Source organism: Myotis nattereri, assembly GCF_964212035.1.
Source record: "Myotis nattereri genome assembly, chromosome: 1".
Lineage (NCBI taxonomy): Eukaryota > Metazoa > Chordata > Mammalia > Chiroptera > Vespertilionidae > Myotis > Myotis nattereri.
The window spans coordinates 164,669,954-164,688,229 of NC_138075.1; the positions used below are offsets into that span (position 1 = coordinate 164,669,954).

Here is an 18,276-nt window from a genome sequence, read left to right on the forward strand (position 1 = left end):
TTGTGTGTTTTTTTTTTTTTTTTTTAGATTCAGCATACAAAAGAAATCATATGGTATTTGTCTTCTGTATGATTTATTTCACTTAACATAGTACCCTCCAGGTCCATGTTATTGCAAATGCAAGATTTCATTCTTTTTTTATGGCTAAGTCATATTCCATTGTATATATTCACCACTTCTTTATTCATCTATAGATGGACACTAAAGTTGCTTCCATATCTTGGTTATTGTAAATAATATTGCAGTGAACATATGGATGCTTATGTCTTTTTGAATTAGTGTTTTGGGTTTTATTAGAAAAACACCCAAAAGTGGAATTGCTGGGTCATTCTTTGTCTCTTATTATAGCCTTTATTTCAAAGTCTATTTTTTCTAGTATAAGTATTGCTATCCCCGTTTCCATTTTCATATCTTTTTCTATCCCTTTACTTTCAGTCAGTGTATGTTTTTTAATCTGAAGTGAGTCTATTGTAAACAGCGTATATGTAAGAATCTTGTTTTCTTATAAATGCATTTATCATATGTAATTTGATAGGAGTATTTAATCCATTTAAAGTAACCTTTCAGCGAGTATTTTACCTTCCGGCCTCACGCGGAGTGTGCGGTGGTTGCTGGGCGCCAGGGTGGAGAGTTATAGATCTAAAGGAGTTATAGATCCTCAAAGATGATAATACTGGAGAAGACGAAGAAAATAAGGAAATGGTCTTCTCAGAAACAGAGGAAACAAAACCACAGGTGACAAAAAGTACTTGTCCTCTACAAGGACGATTGAATAACTGTATTACAAATGTTTTAAGTTTTATTCTATGGTTTGCAATCTGGTCAATCTCAAGCCCTAACCATTACCCTGATGAAAATTTATTCGAACTATTCATTGTCTTTTTTTGTTCCCTAATTGGGGGCAAACTTTTGGAAGTCATTAGAATACCTTCAGTGCCTCCACTTTCATCTCTTCTTGGGATGTTATTGGCTGGTTTTACCATTAGGAGTGCTCCATATATCAGTGAGTGCATCCATATTAGTAACAAGTGGTCTTCAACTTTAAGAAATACTGCCCTTACCCTTTCCTAATAAAAGCTGGACTTGGACTCGATCCACAGGCTTTGAAGTGTTTGAAGAGAGTTTGTTTAAGATTGTCTATGGGTCCATGCCTCATGGAGGCATGTTCGACTGCTATTTTCCACTTCCTTATGAATTTTCCCTGGGAATGGGGATTTCTTTTAGGTTTTGTGGTAGGTGTCTCTCCTGATGTTGTTATCCCCTCCATTTGCAAGAAGAAGGATATGGCATTGAGAAAGGCATTCCAACCTTACTAATGGCTGCTAGTGTGGATGACATCATCGCTATCGCTGGATTTAGTACATTCATGAGCATATCTTCTCCACGGGTGGCAAACTTCATAATCTCCTAACTTCTTTTCAGAATGTAATTATTGGTGTGCTACTAGGAACATTTTTGGGAATTTTTCTTTGATATTTTCCAAGTGAAGACCAGACAAATCTTCCAATGAAGAGAGCATGCCTTATTTTGGGTTTGTGTGTTTCTGCCATCTTAGTCAGCAATAGCATCAGTACACGCGGAGCTGGAGGATTATGCACACTAATGTTGACTTTCATTGGAGGAATGACCAAAGATAAGATTGGAGTCCAAAAAATTATTGCATTTGCATAGGATATTTTTCAACCCCTTCTTTTTGGTTTGGTTGGATTGGAAGTATCTATTGCAGCTCTTAAATCAGATGTTATTGGTATTTCTATTGCTAGTATGAATTTGGCATTATTGGTTCAAATTTCTTTTACAGTTTTCTTGATGTCTTTTGCTGGTTTTAATTTTTTTAAAATATATTTTTATTGATTTTTTACAGAGAGGAAGGGAGAGGGATAGAGAGTTAGAAACATCCATGAGAGAGAAACACCGACCAGCTGCCTCCTGCACACCTCCCACTGGGGATGTGCCCGCAACCAAGGTACATGCCCTTGACCGGAATCGAACCTGGGACCCTTCAGTCCGCAGGCTGACACTCTATCCACTGAGCCAAACCGGTTGTGGCGCTGGTTTTAATTTTAAGAAAATATTTATTGTTCATTTTGGCTGCCTCTCTGCTTTTTTTTTGTTTCTATGTATGAGGTAGAGCTGCTACATCTCCTACGCTTAGCAGCATGGCCTAATGTAGTAGATGTCCTTTAGGGTCCAGTGGAATAGCCTCCCTGATCACCCCAGCTGGGAATTTGAGGTATGCCCCTCATGTGGGCTGTATCCCCTTCTATTGTAATTGAGTCTTGATTGCTCTTGGCCCATCAAGGACTGGCTTTGATCACTGACCACCTACCTGTGACCATCTTGGAAGATCGGCTGTGCAGGGGCCCGCCACACAAAGCAGTAGGGCTCTGGTCACCACTGAGTCCACCCCTTGAATGTATCAGAGGTGGTTGAATGATGGTGCTTCAACATGGTCTGAAGTTTTCCACTGGTTGTACTGGCTCTGGGGCCTCCCAGAAGGTGCAGGCCAACATCAGTCGCTGTGTTCTGCCTGGGGCCACCAGGCATAAGTTACAAAGTGGTCTGTGGATGGCTACTTCTTGTGCTGGGCTTAGAGGTACCCAGGCAAGGCCAAGCTGTGAACCAAGGTTGGATGCTGCTAGTGCCAGGCCTGGGACCACTTAATGAGAGGTATGGGGTTTGCTGAGGCCAGATGCTACTTGTCTGAGAGATTTTAGAAAAATCTGAAGCCTGAGCCAGGACAGGGTATTCCTATGATAAAGCCACTGGAAATAGCTTGGGTGGGCCTGAAAGTTGGGTGGGGCAGGGTCTCAAAATAACGGGGGGGGGGGGGGGACGGGTTGCGAACAGTATGAGCCATATTAATAGAGTCTCAGACATGGCACCCATCTGCTGGCTCTGAGGGTCAAGGGCTCAGAAAAAATAGCCTCTACAAGCACTCCTGTCTGGGAGAAGGCTGCCCCTCTAGCTTTCACCCTAATGCCAAACAATTCACTTCCTTTCCATATGTCTCTCATGCCTTTTAAGCTGCTGCCTTTGAGCTGGAGCTCAGAGGGATTGAGTCCAAGTAAGTCCATATGTGGACCCTTTAAGAGGAACTGCCTGGGATTCCAGCAGTCTCCCTCAGCTTCAGTCCATGCTGGTTTTTACAGCCACAAGTTATGGGACTTCTGTTCCTGGCACTGAAACCCTGTGGCACTGAAACGTGAGCTGGGGGAGGGGGGAGCTTTACCCTCATGGGGGACCTTCACAGCCAAGATATCTCTCAAGGTTATTACCTACCACGTGTGGGAGTGGGACCAGCCCTTCCACGTCTCTGCCCCTCCTACCATTTTTGATGTGGCTTCTTCTTTAATTTCATAGTTGTAGGACTTCCATTCAGCTTGATTTCAGGAGATTCTGAATGATGGTTGTTGTGGAGTGTAGTTGTAATTTTGATGTGGTTGTGGGGGGAGGTGGAGCACCACCTTTACCTACGCTGGACAGATGAATATTTTCTAATCTTGGAATAAACAAACATTTCTTAGAGAGGACACTGAAAACACTAACCAAAAACATAAGATAAATTGGATTTCAAAACTTTAAAAACTTCAGTTCATTATAATACCATTAAGAAAACACATAGAATAGCCCAGACTTGGAGAATAAGTAAATTAAACTTTTACATAATGATACATATAGGAAGTACAATAAAAATAATATTGCCCCAGCTGGTTTGGCTCAGTGGATAGAATGTCAGCCTGTGGACTGAGGGGTCCCGGGTTCCATTCCAATCAAGGGCACATACCTAGGTTGCAGGCTCAATCCCTGGTCCTAGTCAGGGCACATGTGGGAGGCAACCAATCGATGTGTCTCTTTCACATCAGTATTTCTCTCTCTCTGTCTCTCCCCCACCCTTCACTCTCTCTAAAAGTCAACGGAAAAAATATCCTCGGGTGAGGATTAAAAAAAAAATTCCTTTTATGATACAATATATAAAATACTTGCATTCCAAGCATGGACTTGTAATGATGAATGGAAAAAAAAACCTGGAAATTTATACTTTATACTTCATTGTGCATAGATTATAATAAAAATGACAACAATTTCTAATTTAGTAAAGATATTTTAATGAAAGACTAATGAATTTTTCTCAGGATATTTTAAATAACATATTAAAATGGGATTTTCAATTCAAGGAAATGTGTCTTTGTTTTTAGTTTGTTGACTTTTGTTACTAGTGCATTTTTATCAGATTGAGTTGGGGCAATCAGAAATTCTATAATTGGTCTTTGATTTGCTAGTGGATATTCAAACAAACCTTCAAATAAAGGTTAAGAATACTGGAATGAAAATTAGACCATGAGCAGTCCCAAATACCATAACAAGAAACATAATCTTAAAAAATGTCCTGAAGATGTATGCTTTGGCTGCAGATAAGACAGACACCCCTATTATTGTTGAAATTGCACTTTGTAATACAGGGTAGCCTAGCATATACAATGCCTCAATTGTTTTTAGATTTACTGAGGGCTGAGAACTGGAAACAAATGCATAGGAAATGTGTGCAGAAAAATCAAAAGAAAAGCCTATACAAATGACAAGATTAATCATGGATATGGAATCAAGATTGACCTTCCAGAATGCCATGAAACCCGTTACTCCTACAATAACAGAACCAATAGCAAAAGTTACCCACAAGGAGCACAGTGGGTGAGGAATTAACAATAAGGAAACAACAAACATAGCTGCTGATGCCACAATGACATTTCGAATAGTGTTTTCTATTATTGCAGTATACTGGTCAAAATATATGAATGCTGGGTTATACACCATTAGGGGAATTTCACAATTTTTGGCCAAGTCTCGGAACTGGATTAACATCTTCTTCTTATTGGTTGAAGTAGAAATATGCATGGTTTGAATGAAGGCACGGGAAGAAATGATTTCATGTGATGATGAAATATTAACATCATACTTAAAATGTGGAAAATCCACCAAAAAACTGGAAATACTCTTCATAAAAGTATTCTTATCATTTATATCTTGCTTTTTATCTTTCATATATTGCACATATTCTCGTAACCAAAACTCTGTAAGAGCTTTATCTACATAGCCATTTTTTTCATAATCTGCCAGACATTTTTCCAATTTTTGCCTAGCATCTTTATCCCAGTAGTCAAGAGTTTCAGTAACAATAACCATAACCTTGGGACCGTAACGTGGAAAATGTTCTTCCTCTACATCAAAATATGGTGTAATGTAGGAATCGTCACTTGCCAAATTTCGAAGGTCTAAACCTTCCTGCACTTGGAAACATCCATATATACTACCTATGAGGTACGATATGTACAGAAGCACTACAAAAAACTTGGTCTTAGTGCGTGTGAGAAAAGGACCAAAATAGTCTCTAAAGAACAAATTCATTGGATGGATATCAGCTTCTAGTTCATCTGGGAGAGAGTCAAATGGGAGACAGCAGCATCTTTTTAATGAAGAACATTTCTTGTCAGCCATATCTGGCTTTTTTAACCAACGTAGACAGGCTACTTCTCTTTTACCATCCAGGGCCATAACTGCTCCAAAACAGGTGATGGTATACAAATAACAAAAGAACAGGGTTGTTCCTGTATAGATGCAAAAGTACTGTATAGATCTGAAGGAGGTCATAATTCCTGTATAGAAGGCCAGGATGTTAGTGACAGTGGTGATTGTAATGGACACTGCCACTTTTAAATAGGTCCTGGACAAACGATGTCTTATACTATTCACGAGTTTGGTCTTCTGCCAGCCGGAAATCATAATAAACATGTCATCGACCCCAACACCTGTTAATAAAAGAAACAATCTTCATAAATATTAATTTCTATTAAAAAATTAAACAGATCACCCTGGCCCATGTGGCTTAGTTGGTTGAGTGTAATCCCGTGCACCTACAGGTCACTGGTTCGATTCCCTGTCAGGGCAAATGCCTAGGTTACAGGCTGATCCCCAGTAGGAGGTGTGCAGGAGGTGATGGATCAATGTGCTCTAACATCTCTCTCTCTCTCTCTCTCTCTCTCTCTCTCTCTCTCTCTATATATATATATATATATATATATATATATATATATATATAATCTCCCCCCCTTCTCCTTTCCTCTCTCTCTGAAGTCAATGAAAACTTATTTTAAAAATTCAAATAGATCAATTCAAACCATCTTATTTTTCCATTTCTTTCAGGTCTTATTTACCTTGCCCAATCTGTGCTTTGATGCTACTTTCTCTCATTGCCTCTGAATCCACAACAGAATTCATCACTCCTTCTTCTGAAATAACTCTGTGCTTTGTACATATTCCTATTCTTTGGACATAGCACAATATATTCTACTCCTAATCTTCATTTAAGGAGTTTCAATGATGAGTCAGGAAACCTGGTTGACTGGTTGTTAGTGGAAGCAGGGTTAGCAATGCATCTTTGATTTTGCTAGATTACTTGAGAAACCATTTTCTCTCATAAGTCGTTTCATACTAATGCACAAACACAATGAGCAATAATTCTGTTGCTTAAAATATAAGTTGGATTTACCTGTTCTACAGTAAGCATCTAGCTATCAATGTGGTATCATTTGAGAGGCACCACATAGTTTATAGACACACACACACACACACACACACACACACACACACACACACAGAGTTTTCCTGCTGGTCTGTTTTTGATAGACAGAATGCTATCATTCAAACTTCACTTGCCCAGTTTAAAGTCTTCTCTCATTAAAATGAAAGGATTCTTGATATCAGAATTATGTCCCAAAATAAATATCAAGGACCCTTTACATATTAACGCCTACTAGGTGATTAGTTCTTTTCTACATTGACATTTCATGATTGGTTTGAAATAAAGGAGACTTTGAAATTGTCATTAAAGACTGGGAAAGGAGGACTATAAAGAAGAAAGGGGGTTAGAAAGAAAGCATGAGCATGCTGCAGATACATTTTACTTCCTCACGCTTTCTACTAGAGCAATGATACAGTCAGTACTTGGAAGTAAAATGCTGATCTTAATTTAAATTTGGGGGGATCATCTCTATGGATTGCAATGGAGATTGCAAGTCTGCCTCTAATTCAGATGTTCTATGGGTATAATCGAGGTAGAAGTACCTACATTAAAATAACCAAGAATGAACTCATTGATATTTATTAGATATCTAAAATCTAGTTTTTGCCCAGCCACCATGGCTCAGTGGTTGAGCGTCGACCTCTGAAACAGGAGGTCACAGTTTGATTCCGGGTCAGGGCACTTGCCTGGACTATGGGCCTGATCCCCCATGGGGAGTGTGCAGGAGGCAGCCAATCAATGATTCTCTCTCATTATTGATGTTTCTATCTCATTCTCCCTTCCTCTCTGAAATCAATAAAAAAAAATATAAAAGACAAAAACTAACAAACTAGTTTTATTATTTATAGGACACTGTTAAGAAATTGTCCATATACAGTTTTTGATTTGCTGCAATCACAAACACACTCACACACAAACACTCCTATGTACACACAGACTATACAAAAAATGGTTTATATTAAGTCACTTATATACACTTTACTTATTTATGGCTGTGGGGAAGATTGAGAGATTAAATGTGGGTGTATAGGAAGAAGGTATGCACTTAAGAGCTAGAATAAATAAGCTGAATTCTGGTGTATAGCTAATCCACTATCTCCCCCAGGAAACCAAATATTATTTCTTTCAAGTTGCTTGTTTTCCAAAATATAAACACCTTTGTTTTCTCATGCTTACTCTAAAATAAATTCTGAAATTACAGAGAAATACAAACAAAAAATTTAAGTGACTGTAATTCCATCCTTGTGATAATTCCTGCTAACATTTTGATGTTTATCCATTCAGAATTTGCTCTATACAAATGTACCACTCTATTTTAAAATTTCATTTCATAACCAGTATTTTTTCATTTAATATTTCATTAAATGAAATATTTCATTTTTCATTTAATGTGTCTACTTCTTTTTAAAGACTGAAAATGATTTAAAAATTTTAATATACTATATTTGAATTGACCAATCCCATCTTGATATGGGATTAGGTTGTTTTCAATATTTTCCTATTCTAAATCACACCAAAATGAACATGTTCTACTTTTCGAGCAATTGTTCAATTAATAGGACAAATTCCTAGCAGTGTAATTGATAGATCAAAGGTATTTCTTCTAAAATATTTATTAAAATATATTTTTATTGATTTCAGAGAGCAAGGGAGGAGAAAGACATAGAAATATCAATGATGAGAGAGAATCATTGATCAGCTGCCTCCTACATGACTCCTACTGGGGATTGAGCCTGTAACCCAGGCATGTGCCCTGACTGGGAATCGAACCATGACCTCCTGGTTCACAGGTTGATGCTCAACAACTGAGCCACACTGGCAGGGCCCTCTTTAAATTTTTAAGTATTTTTTATTTGTTGCAAAGTTGCACTAAAAGAAAGTGTGTCCCAATTTAAAATTTTCCCCAGCAAAATATGCGTGCTCATTTGTACACAATTTTACCCAAAACTTCAATCTTACTAATTTTTATTAATCTAATAAGAAAACGAGGTATCTCACTCTTGGTTCAATTTGAATCCCTTGATTAATGGAGAAATCAAATATTTTTTTTCTTATATTTTCAATTTTTGGTGTGTATGTGTGTGTACAGCCTGTTCATGTTCCTTGTACTTCCATTTGGGGTGCTTGCTTTTTCAACTCTAAAAATACATAATTCAATGTTATTTTCTTGTTTCTGGCACCTTATTTTGGATCTGTAGAGCAACTTAAACATAATTATTTTGCTTAATATAAAATAAGCTCCTTTCTTAGGTATTCTATAGCCCCAAATACTCAGTGTGTAGTCTCACATTTTGTTTTACTCACCTAGAACAAGAAATGGTGCATTTTTAATTATGGTCACAAATGGCACCCCAATGAACAACATCAGGCCAAAGCCGCTCAACACTGCAAAGGCAGTAGAAATCACTCCAAAAACTGCAACAAACATTTTGTTTCGTACACAGTCACACCTGCAAATTTGGAGGGAAAAAAATCATGGAATTCGTGATGGTACTAAAATTCCATCAATTCATAACAGTCTTGACTTAGACATGTATTTAGAAACCTCTTGGGCAATAATTCCTAAACCTGTCTGCTGGAGACATTTAAGTTCCTGGCACTATGCAAGGGGGAAAAAAAAGGAAGCAGAAAAGTTGGGAATCTTTACTTTTATCAAACTTTCCTGGGTGATTTTTATTTATTGATTGTAGCAGGAGAGAGGAAAGGAGGGAGGGAGGGCGCGCGCGCGCGAGAGAGATGGATTTGTTATTCTACCTACTTATGCAGTCATTGGTATATTTTGTATGTGCCCAGACTAGGGATGGAACCTGCAACTTTGGCGTACTGGGACAATGCTTAACCAACTGAACTACCTGACCAGGGTCCCTGGGTGATTCTTATATAGTTAGATAAGCACTCATCTACTGGCTGGCATTTTAGAACCATAAAGTTACACCAAAACACTGCAGGTGGTTCATTTCACTCTGTTTTTCAAAGGGATGTGGATAGAATACAATAGAAGTGGAGGGCAAGCCTCACCTGTATCAGGTCTTAAATACTCCTGCATTTCAAAGCTAGGTCAATATATACTGTGGTTAACAAAGATTATGCAAAGCCTCCTTCTAAAATATTTTCATGATTGTCATCTATTGGTGAAGTGGGCTGTAGAAAAGTTGCTACTAAATGCAAAAAAAATTTTTTTTGAATCACACAACCAATGTTTGTTTTTTTGTTGTTGGACAAACATAAATGGGGAGATATACACAGCATTTTAAAGTATGGATTCAATACTTTACCTCTCCAACAACCACAACAGCATATTTTAATATATTGACAACAATCTCTGGTTTTATATTTTACTTGGTTGTTAACTGCTTCAAAACAAATGACTGATACCTGCCTCTAGATATGTTTAGTAGAAGAGAGAACTTACGTTTGAAAACTAGAAATGTCATCTATAGCAGTGGTCCTCAACCTGTTTGTCACGACCCCTTTGGGGGTCAAAACACCCTTTCACAGGGGTCGCCTAAGACCATCGGAAAACACATATATAATTACATGTTGTTTTTGTGATTAATCACTATGCTTTAATTATATTCAATTTGTAACAATGAAATTGGGGGTCATCATAACATGAGGAACTGTATTAAAGGGTCACGGCATTATGAAGGTTGAGAACCACTGATCTATAGAAATAGAGCCACTGATTCCAAAACAGAAAGAACATGACTAAAGACCTTCTTCTGGCAATACCACATTAAAATAGCTGAAATTTCTTATATTAAAAAACATTCTACAACATGGCTGTATTTTATTTTTTATTATATTTAAAAACTTTTAAAATTATATTTGACGTACAATATATTCATTTTTAGGTGTAGAACCCAAATGATTAGACATTTATATAACTTACAAAGTGATCACCCATTAAATCTAGAACTCAAAATTAACCCCAAGAAATCTGAGGCATTTCTATACACCAATAGTGAACTTTCAGAAAGAGAGACTAAAAAAACAATCCCATTTACCATCGCACCAAAAAAATTAAGCTACCTAGGAATAAACTTAACTAAAGAGGTAAAAGACCTCTACTCAGAAAACTACAGGACGCTGAAAAAAGAGATAGAGGAAGACATAAACAGATAGAAGAACATACCGTGTTCATGGATTGGTAGAATCAACATCATTAAAATGTCCATACTACCCAAAGCAATCTATAAATTCAACGCACTTCCCATTAAAATACCAACGGCATACTTCACAGACCTAGAATGAACTCTCCCAAAATTCATCTGGAATAAAAAAAGACCCCAAATAGCTGCAGTGATCCTGAAAAAGAACAAAGTAGGTGGGATCTCAATACCAGATATCAAGCTGTATTACAAAGCCACTGTTCTCAAAACTGCCTGTTACTGGCACAAGAACAGACATATAGATCAATGGAATAGAATAGAGAGCCCCAAAATCGGCCCGAACCAATATGCTCAATTAATATTTGACAAAGGAGGCAAGAACATACAATGGAGTCAAGATAGTCTATTCAATAAATGATGTTGGGAAAATTGGACAGATATATGCAAGAAAATGAAACTAGACCACCAACTTACACCATACACAAAAATAAACTCAAAATGGATAAAGGACTTAAATGTAGGACGGGAAACCATAAAAATTCTAGAAGAATCCAAAGGCAACAAAATCTCAGACATATGCCGAAGCAATTTCTTCACTGATACAGCTCCTAGAACACTTGAAACTAAAGAGAAAATGAACAAATGGGACTACATCAAAATAAAAAGCTTCTGCACAGCAAAAGAAACCATCAACAAAACAACAGGAAAACCCACTGTGTGGGAAAACATATTTGCCAATGTCATATCTGAGAAGGGCCTAATCTCCAAACGTTATAGGGAACTCATACAACTTAACAAAAGGAAGATAAACAATCCAATCAAAAAATGGGCAAAGGATCTAAATAAACACCTTTCAAAAGAGGACATTCAGAAAGCCAAGAGACATATGAAAACATGCTCAAAGTCACTAATCATCTGAGAGATGCAAATCAAAACAACAATGAGGTACCATCTCACACCTGTCAGACTGGCTATCATCAACAAATCAACAAACGACAAGTGCTGGAGAGGATGTGGAGGAAAAGGAACACTTGTGCACTTCTGGTGGGAATGCAGACTGGTGCAGCCACTATAGAAGACATAGGAGTTTCCTCAAAAAACTAAAAATGGAACTCCCATTTGACCCTGTGATCCCTCTTCTAGGAATATATCCCAAGAAACCAGAAATGCCGGGAGCAGGTCCATGCTTGCTGTTTCAAGGGACCTAGCATATATGGCATACTGTTCTTAATATGTTTGCTCACCTTCTTGGCACTATGTGTTTTAACCAAGGTCTCTGAGAAAGGTTGTTTCCCCAGGTAGGGATTTTCCCCTGAAGTTAGGGAGGGAATAAAACCTCTTAACTAAGTGCCAGGCGTGTAATTAATCACTTTAACTACGAACAATCATGCTTAAGCTACATAATCTTTACTCCCTGGAATGGAGATAAGAAATGCCCTAACCTTTGAAATAGAGATTGATAGGATTGGAATCAACTGGTATAAATACAGATGTAAGAAGACAGAACGAGAGAGACAGAACCTAGGCACAGAACCTACACAGAACGTTCTCTAGAGACAGAAGAACTTCGCTGGAGAGAACATGGCAAAAGATCCTGGACAGAAACTGGCCTCAGAACCTAGAGACAGAACCTAGCGAGAGAACATGGCAAAAGATCCTGGGCTGAACCTGACTACAAAAATTGGCAAGAGAACCTGACTAGAACCTGGTGACTGAACCTGGCTGGAGAACCTGGACAGAACCTGGCTGGAGAACCTAGCGAGGGAACAGGGCCATAGAACCAGGCTGGAGATCCGAACCAGAACTTCGCTGGAGATCCTAACCAGAACTTCGCTGGAGATCCTGGCTAGGCTGCTGATCAACTGAACTCCGTCTCCATGTCATTCCTTCTTTGCCGTCTCTGTCCACACCTTTGGGGACCCCTAGACCTGCTGGGGCTTGACCCCAACATATGGCGCCCGAACAGGGACCCCTAGGTAAGCGCCCCGCACTCGGGACGGATCGGACTCCACCGTAGGAAGAGGGTGGATAGTCTTCGCCGACTCCGTCCACACCTTTGGGAACCCCTGGAACAGGATTCCCATAGGTAAGCCCCCCCCCCCCCATTGAGAACCCCACACTCGGGACGGATAGGACTCCACCACAGGGTACTGCAGACCCCCCTATATAGGGTAAGTATGGTAAGAAGGTGGATAGTACAGAACTTAGATTGAGAAGATGTGCCATACTGAGTCCAAAGAAAGAAGACTGTATTGATCTTTAGATTAAGAAGATGTGCCATACTGAGTCTAAAGAAATAAGACTCTGTATTGATCTTTTAACACATATGCTTGCTAGCAGAGGAATTAAGGTTACTCCCAGTCAGACAGAACGTTTTATACAAGAAGTATGTCCATGCTTTTCTGAGGAAGGAAAGGTAAATGTAAAGGCATGGGAGGAGGTAGGCCCAAGGAGCCTTATCCTTAACCCCACTGCAGCTTTTCCACCCCGGGAAAGTGCAGGATTGGCAAGCTCTCCCTGGGGTGATAGATCAGGACTCAGGTAATAGCGGAAAGCGCCAATCCTACTCTTAAAATGGATACAAGAGAGCATTTCGGGTTTTTCTTTTTAATGCCTGCTTTTAAAAAATAAAAAAGGGGGAATTTGCCGGGAGCCGGTCCATCCTTGCTATTTCAAAGGACCTGGCATATATGGCGTACTGTTTTTAATATGTTTGCTCACCTTCTTGGCACTATGTGTTTTAACCAAGGTCTCTGAGAAAGGTTGTTTCCCCAGGTAGGGATTTTCCCCTGAAGTTAGGGAGGGAATAAAACCCCTCAACTAAGTGCCAGGTGGGTAATTAATCACTTTAACTACAAACAATCATGCTTAAGCTACATAATCTTTACTCCCTGGAATGGAGATAAGAAACACCCTAACCTTTGTAATAGAGATTGATAGGATTGAATCAACTGGTATAAATACAGATGTAAGAAGACAGAACTTAGAACACAGAACGTAGAAGACAGAACCCACACAGAACCTACAGACAGAAGAACTACGCTGGAGAGAACATGGCAAAAGATCCTGGACTGAACCTGACTACAGAAATTGGCAAGAGAACCTGACTAGAACCTGGTGACTGAACCTGGCTGGAGAACCTGGACAGAACCTGGCTGAAGAACCTAGCGAGGGAACATGGCTACAGAACCCGGCTGGAGAACCTGGACAGAACCTGGCTGGAGAACCTAGCAAGAGAACATGGACACAGAACCTGGCTGGAGATCCTAAGCAGAACCTCTCTGGAGATCCAAACCAGAACTTGGCTGGAGATCCTGGCTGGAGATCCTGGCTAGGCTGCTGATCAACTGAACACTGTCTCCATGTCCTTCCTTCTTCGCCGACTCCGTCTACGCCTTTGGGGACCCCTGGACCCGCTGGGGCTGGACCCCGGCACAGAAACACCAATCAGAAAGGATATATGCACCCCTATGTTCATAGCAGCACAATTCACCATAGCTAAGATCTGGAAACAGCCTAAGTGCCCATCAGTAGATGAATGGATTAGAAAACTGTGGTACATCTACACGATGGAATACTATGCTGCGGTAAAAAAGAAGGAACTCTTACCATTTGCAGCGGCATGGATGGAACTGGAGAGCATTATGCTAAGTGAAATAAGCCAGTCAATGAAGGAAAAATACCACATGATCTCACTCATTCATGGATAATAAAGACCATTATAAACTTATGAACAATAATAGATACAGAGGCAGAGCTGCCTCAAACAGATTGTCAAACTGCAGTGGGAAGGCCGGGGAGGGTTGGGAGGCAGGAGGGAGGGGGGTAAGAGATCAACTGAAGGACTTGTATGCATGCATATAAGCATAACCAATGGACATAAGACACTGGGGGGTAGGGAGGCCAGGGGATTGTCAAGGGCGGGGGGAAAAAAGGGGACACATATGTAATACCCTTTGTAATACTTTAAGCAATAAAATAAATAAAAAATAAATAAATCTAGAACTCATCTCACACCATACATACTTACTACAATGTTATTGACTATATTCCCTATACTGTACTTAACATCCCCATGACTAGACTGTAACTATAAATTTATACTTCTTAATTCATTCACCTATTCCACCCACCCCCTTCACCTCCCGCTTATCTGTCAATCATCGAAATGTTCTGTATCTATGAGTCTGATTCTGCTCTGCTTGTTCGTTTATTTTGTTTTTTTTTTTAGATTCTACATGTAAGTGAAATCATATGGCATTTGTCTTTTCTTTCTCTGTATGACTTATTTCACTCAGAGCAATATCTTCTATGTCCATACGCGTTGTTACAGATGTCAAGATTTCATTATTTTTTACTAGAGGCCCAGTGCACAAATTCATGCACCAGTGGGGTCTCTCAGCCTGGCCTGTGAGGATCAGGCCAAAACCAGTTCTCTGACATCCCCCAGGGGTCCTGGATTGTGAGAGGATGCAGGCCAGGCCGAGCGAGGGACTCCACTGGTGCATGATTAGGGCTGGGGAGGGACTGTGGGTGAACTCCAGGGTGTGTCCAGCCTGTCTTGCCCAGTCCCGATTGGCCAGACCCCAGCAGCAAGCTAACCTACTGGTCAGAGTGTCTTCCTCTTGGTGGTCAGTGCGTGTTATAGCAACTGGTCGAACAGTTGAATGGTCTGACACTTAGCATATTAGGCTTTTATATATATAGATGGTTGGGTCATATTCCATTGTATAGATGCACTACTTGTTCTTTATACATTCATCTATTGATAGGCCCTGAGGTTGCTTCCATATTTTGGCTATTGTAAGTAATGCTTCAATGAACATATGGATACATGTGCTTTTTGATTTAGTGTTTTGAGGACCCAGAAATGGAATTGCTGGGTCCTTTTTTGTCTCTTTTTATAGTCTTTGTTATAAAGTCTATTTTGTCTGATATAAGTATTGCTACCTAAGCTTTTTTTATTTTGTTTCTATTTTCTTGAAATATCTTTTCCCACTGTTTTACTTTCAATCTGTGTATGTCTTTCAATTTGAAGTGAGTCTCTGATACACAGCATATGTTTTCTTATACATTTAGCTACCATATGTATTTTGATTGGAACATTTAATCCAAAGATATCACAAGAAAACTACATAGCAATATCTTTATGAATATAGACATAAAAGACCTCAACACAATTCTAGCAAGGCCAATTCAATAGCATATTTAAAGGGTTATACACCTTATAGACCAAGCGGGATTTATCCCAGGAATGCAAGAGTAGTTCAACATAAAAAAATCAGTGTAATACACCATACTAATACAACAAAAAATAAAAACCATATGATCATCTCAGTAGATGTAGAAAAGGCATTTGACAAAATCCAAAACCCAAAACCAAGGAATAGAGAGGACTTCTTGTACAACTAACATCATACTGAATTGTGAAAAACTGAATGCTTTCCCTCCAAGACCAGAAACAAGGATGCCCATTGTCACCAATGATATTCAACATTGTGGTGTTAGCCAGCAATTAGACAAAAAATAGAAATAAAAGGAATCCAAATTGAAAACGAAAAAGAGTAACTAACTTTTCCCCCAGATTACACGATTCTATATGTGAAAATTCCAAAGAATCCATAAAAAAATGCTAGAGTAAACAAACAAATTCAGCAAAGCTACAGGATACAAAATCAACACACAAAAATCAATTCTGTTGTTATCCATGTGCAATAAACAATCCCAAAAGCCAATTACAAAAGCAGTTCCATCTAAGTAGTGCCTAAAATAATACTTAGGGTCTAGCTGGTTTGGCTCAGTGGATAGAGCGTTGACCTGAGGACTGAAGGGTCCTAGGTTTGATTCCAATTAAGGGCACATGCCTGGTTAAGGGCTTGATCCCCAGTGGTGGGTGTGCAGGAGGCAGCCAATCAATGATTTGCTCTCATCATTAATGTTTCCACTTCTCTCTCCTTCTCCCTTCGTCTCTTAAATCAATAAAAATATATTTTTTAAAAATAGAACAATACTTAGGAATAAATTTGACCCAGGAGGTAAAATGCTTGCACACTGAAAACTATAAAACAGAGGTGAAAGAAACTAAAGAAGACCCAAATCAATGAAAATATTTCCTTAGTTCATGGGGAGGTAGATTTAATATTGTTAAAATGTCAACCTCATCTAAAGCAATTACAGATACAACATAATCTCTATTAAAATTCCAATGGCCTTTTTTTCTATTCATAAGTGGAAAAGTCAGCCCTCAAATTTTATATGAAATTTTAAGGGGCCTTGGATATCCAGAATAATCTTGAAAAAGAAGAAGGTTGGAGGACTGAAATTTCCAGATTTAAAAACTTTTAACAAAGCTACAATAATCAAAATTGTGTGGTATTGGCATATGGAAAGACATATAGACCAATGCAATAAAATTAAGAGTGAACAAATAAACCCATGTATATACCGCTAATTGATTTTTTCTTCTACAAGTACAAGAAAGGAGTTGAACACTTATTCACACCATATACCAAAATAATTTAAAACTGATCAACAACTTAAATATAAGAGCTAAAACCATAAATTCTTAGACGAAAACATAGGATAAATGTGCATTACCTTGGACTTGCTAATGGATTCTTAGATATAGCACCAAAAGCACAGTAGCAAAAGAAAAAATAGATAAATTGAACTTCATAAAAATTAAAAACTTTTGGGCATTAGAGGACAGTATCAAGAAAGTGAAGAGATAATTCACAGAGTGGTAGAACCATATATCTTTCTGTTAAGGGTTTAATAACTAAAATATATAAAGTATTCATCAATAACAGGACTCAACAACAGAAGGACAAATGACCCCATTAAAAAATGAGTATAGGCTTTGAATAGACATTTCTCCAAGGAAGATATACAAATGGCCAATAAACACATCAAAAGATACTTATCATTAGTAATTAGGGAATTGTGACTCAAAACCACAATGAGATAATATTTTGTATCTACTTGAATGGCTATAATCCATAAAACAGAAAATGACAAGGTTGGTGAGGAAGTGGAGATGTCGCTGGTGGGATATAAAAAGGTGTTTTCTGTGGAAAACACTTTAGCAGTTCTTCAAGAACTTAACCTGGAATTATCACACACCACCAATTCTACTTCTAGGTAGATAATGAAAAAGAATTGAAAACTGGGGTTCAAATGGATATTTGTATACTAATGTTCATTGCAGCATTATTCATAATAGCCAAAAGGGAGGAATATTCCCAAGTGCCCATCAAAAGACAAGTGGCTAAATAAAATGTGGTGTATACATACAATGGAATATTATTAAGCAACAAAAATAAATGAAGTTCTGATACATGCTACAATATGGATGAACACTGAAAACATTGTGCTAAGTGAGGTAAACCAGTCACGAAAGGACAACTTTTACATGATCTTACTTATATGAAATCTGTAGAATAGGCAAATTCACAGAGACAAAGTAGATTGAAGGTTTACCAGGGCTGGGAGGAGGCAATGGGGTGTTATTGCTTAATATTACAGCATTTCTGTTCGGAGTGATGGAAAATATTTGGGAACAGAGTTGTACCGATTGCACAACAG

General features: G+C 38.6%; 1 protein-coding gene and 1 pseudogene across 2 annotated transcripts in view; one reads left to right on the forward strand and one right to left on the reverse strand.

Moving 5' to 3' along the window:
- The first annotated feature begins 699 nt into the window (after positions 1–699).
- Positions 700–1,854, forward strand: LOC308532751 (sodium/hydrogen exchanger 9B1-like; annotated as a pseudogene). The gene has a single exon. The product of its transcript is annotated as a sodium/hydrogen exchanger 9B1-like (transcript).
- A 2,448-nt stretch (positions 1,855–4,302) lies between these two features.
- Positions 4,303–18,276, reverse strand: part of PTCHD3 (patched domain containing 3) — a gene marked incomplete at both ends in the record, with an annotated part of 32,274 nt that continues 18,300 nt past the window's right edge. The window contains 2 exons of the mRNA XM_081110432.1: positions 4,303–5,807; positions 8,885–9,030. Of these exons, the coding sequence (XP_080966558.1) occupies positions 4,303–5,807; positions 8,885–9,030 (1,651 nt within the window). The remainder of the gene's footprint in view (positions 5,808–8,884; positions 9,031–18,276) is intronic.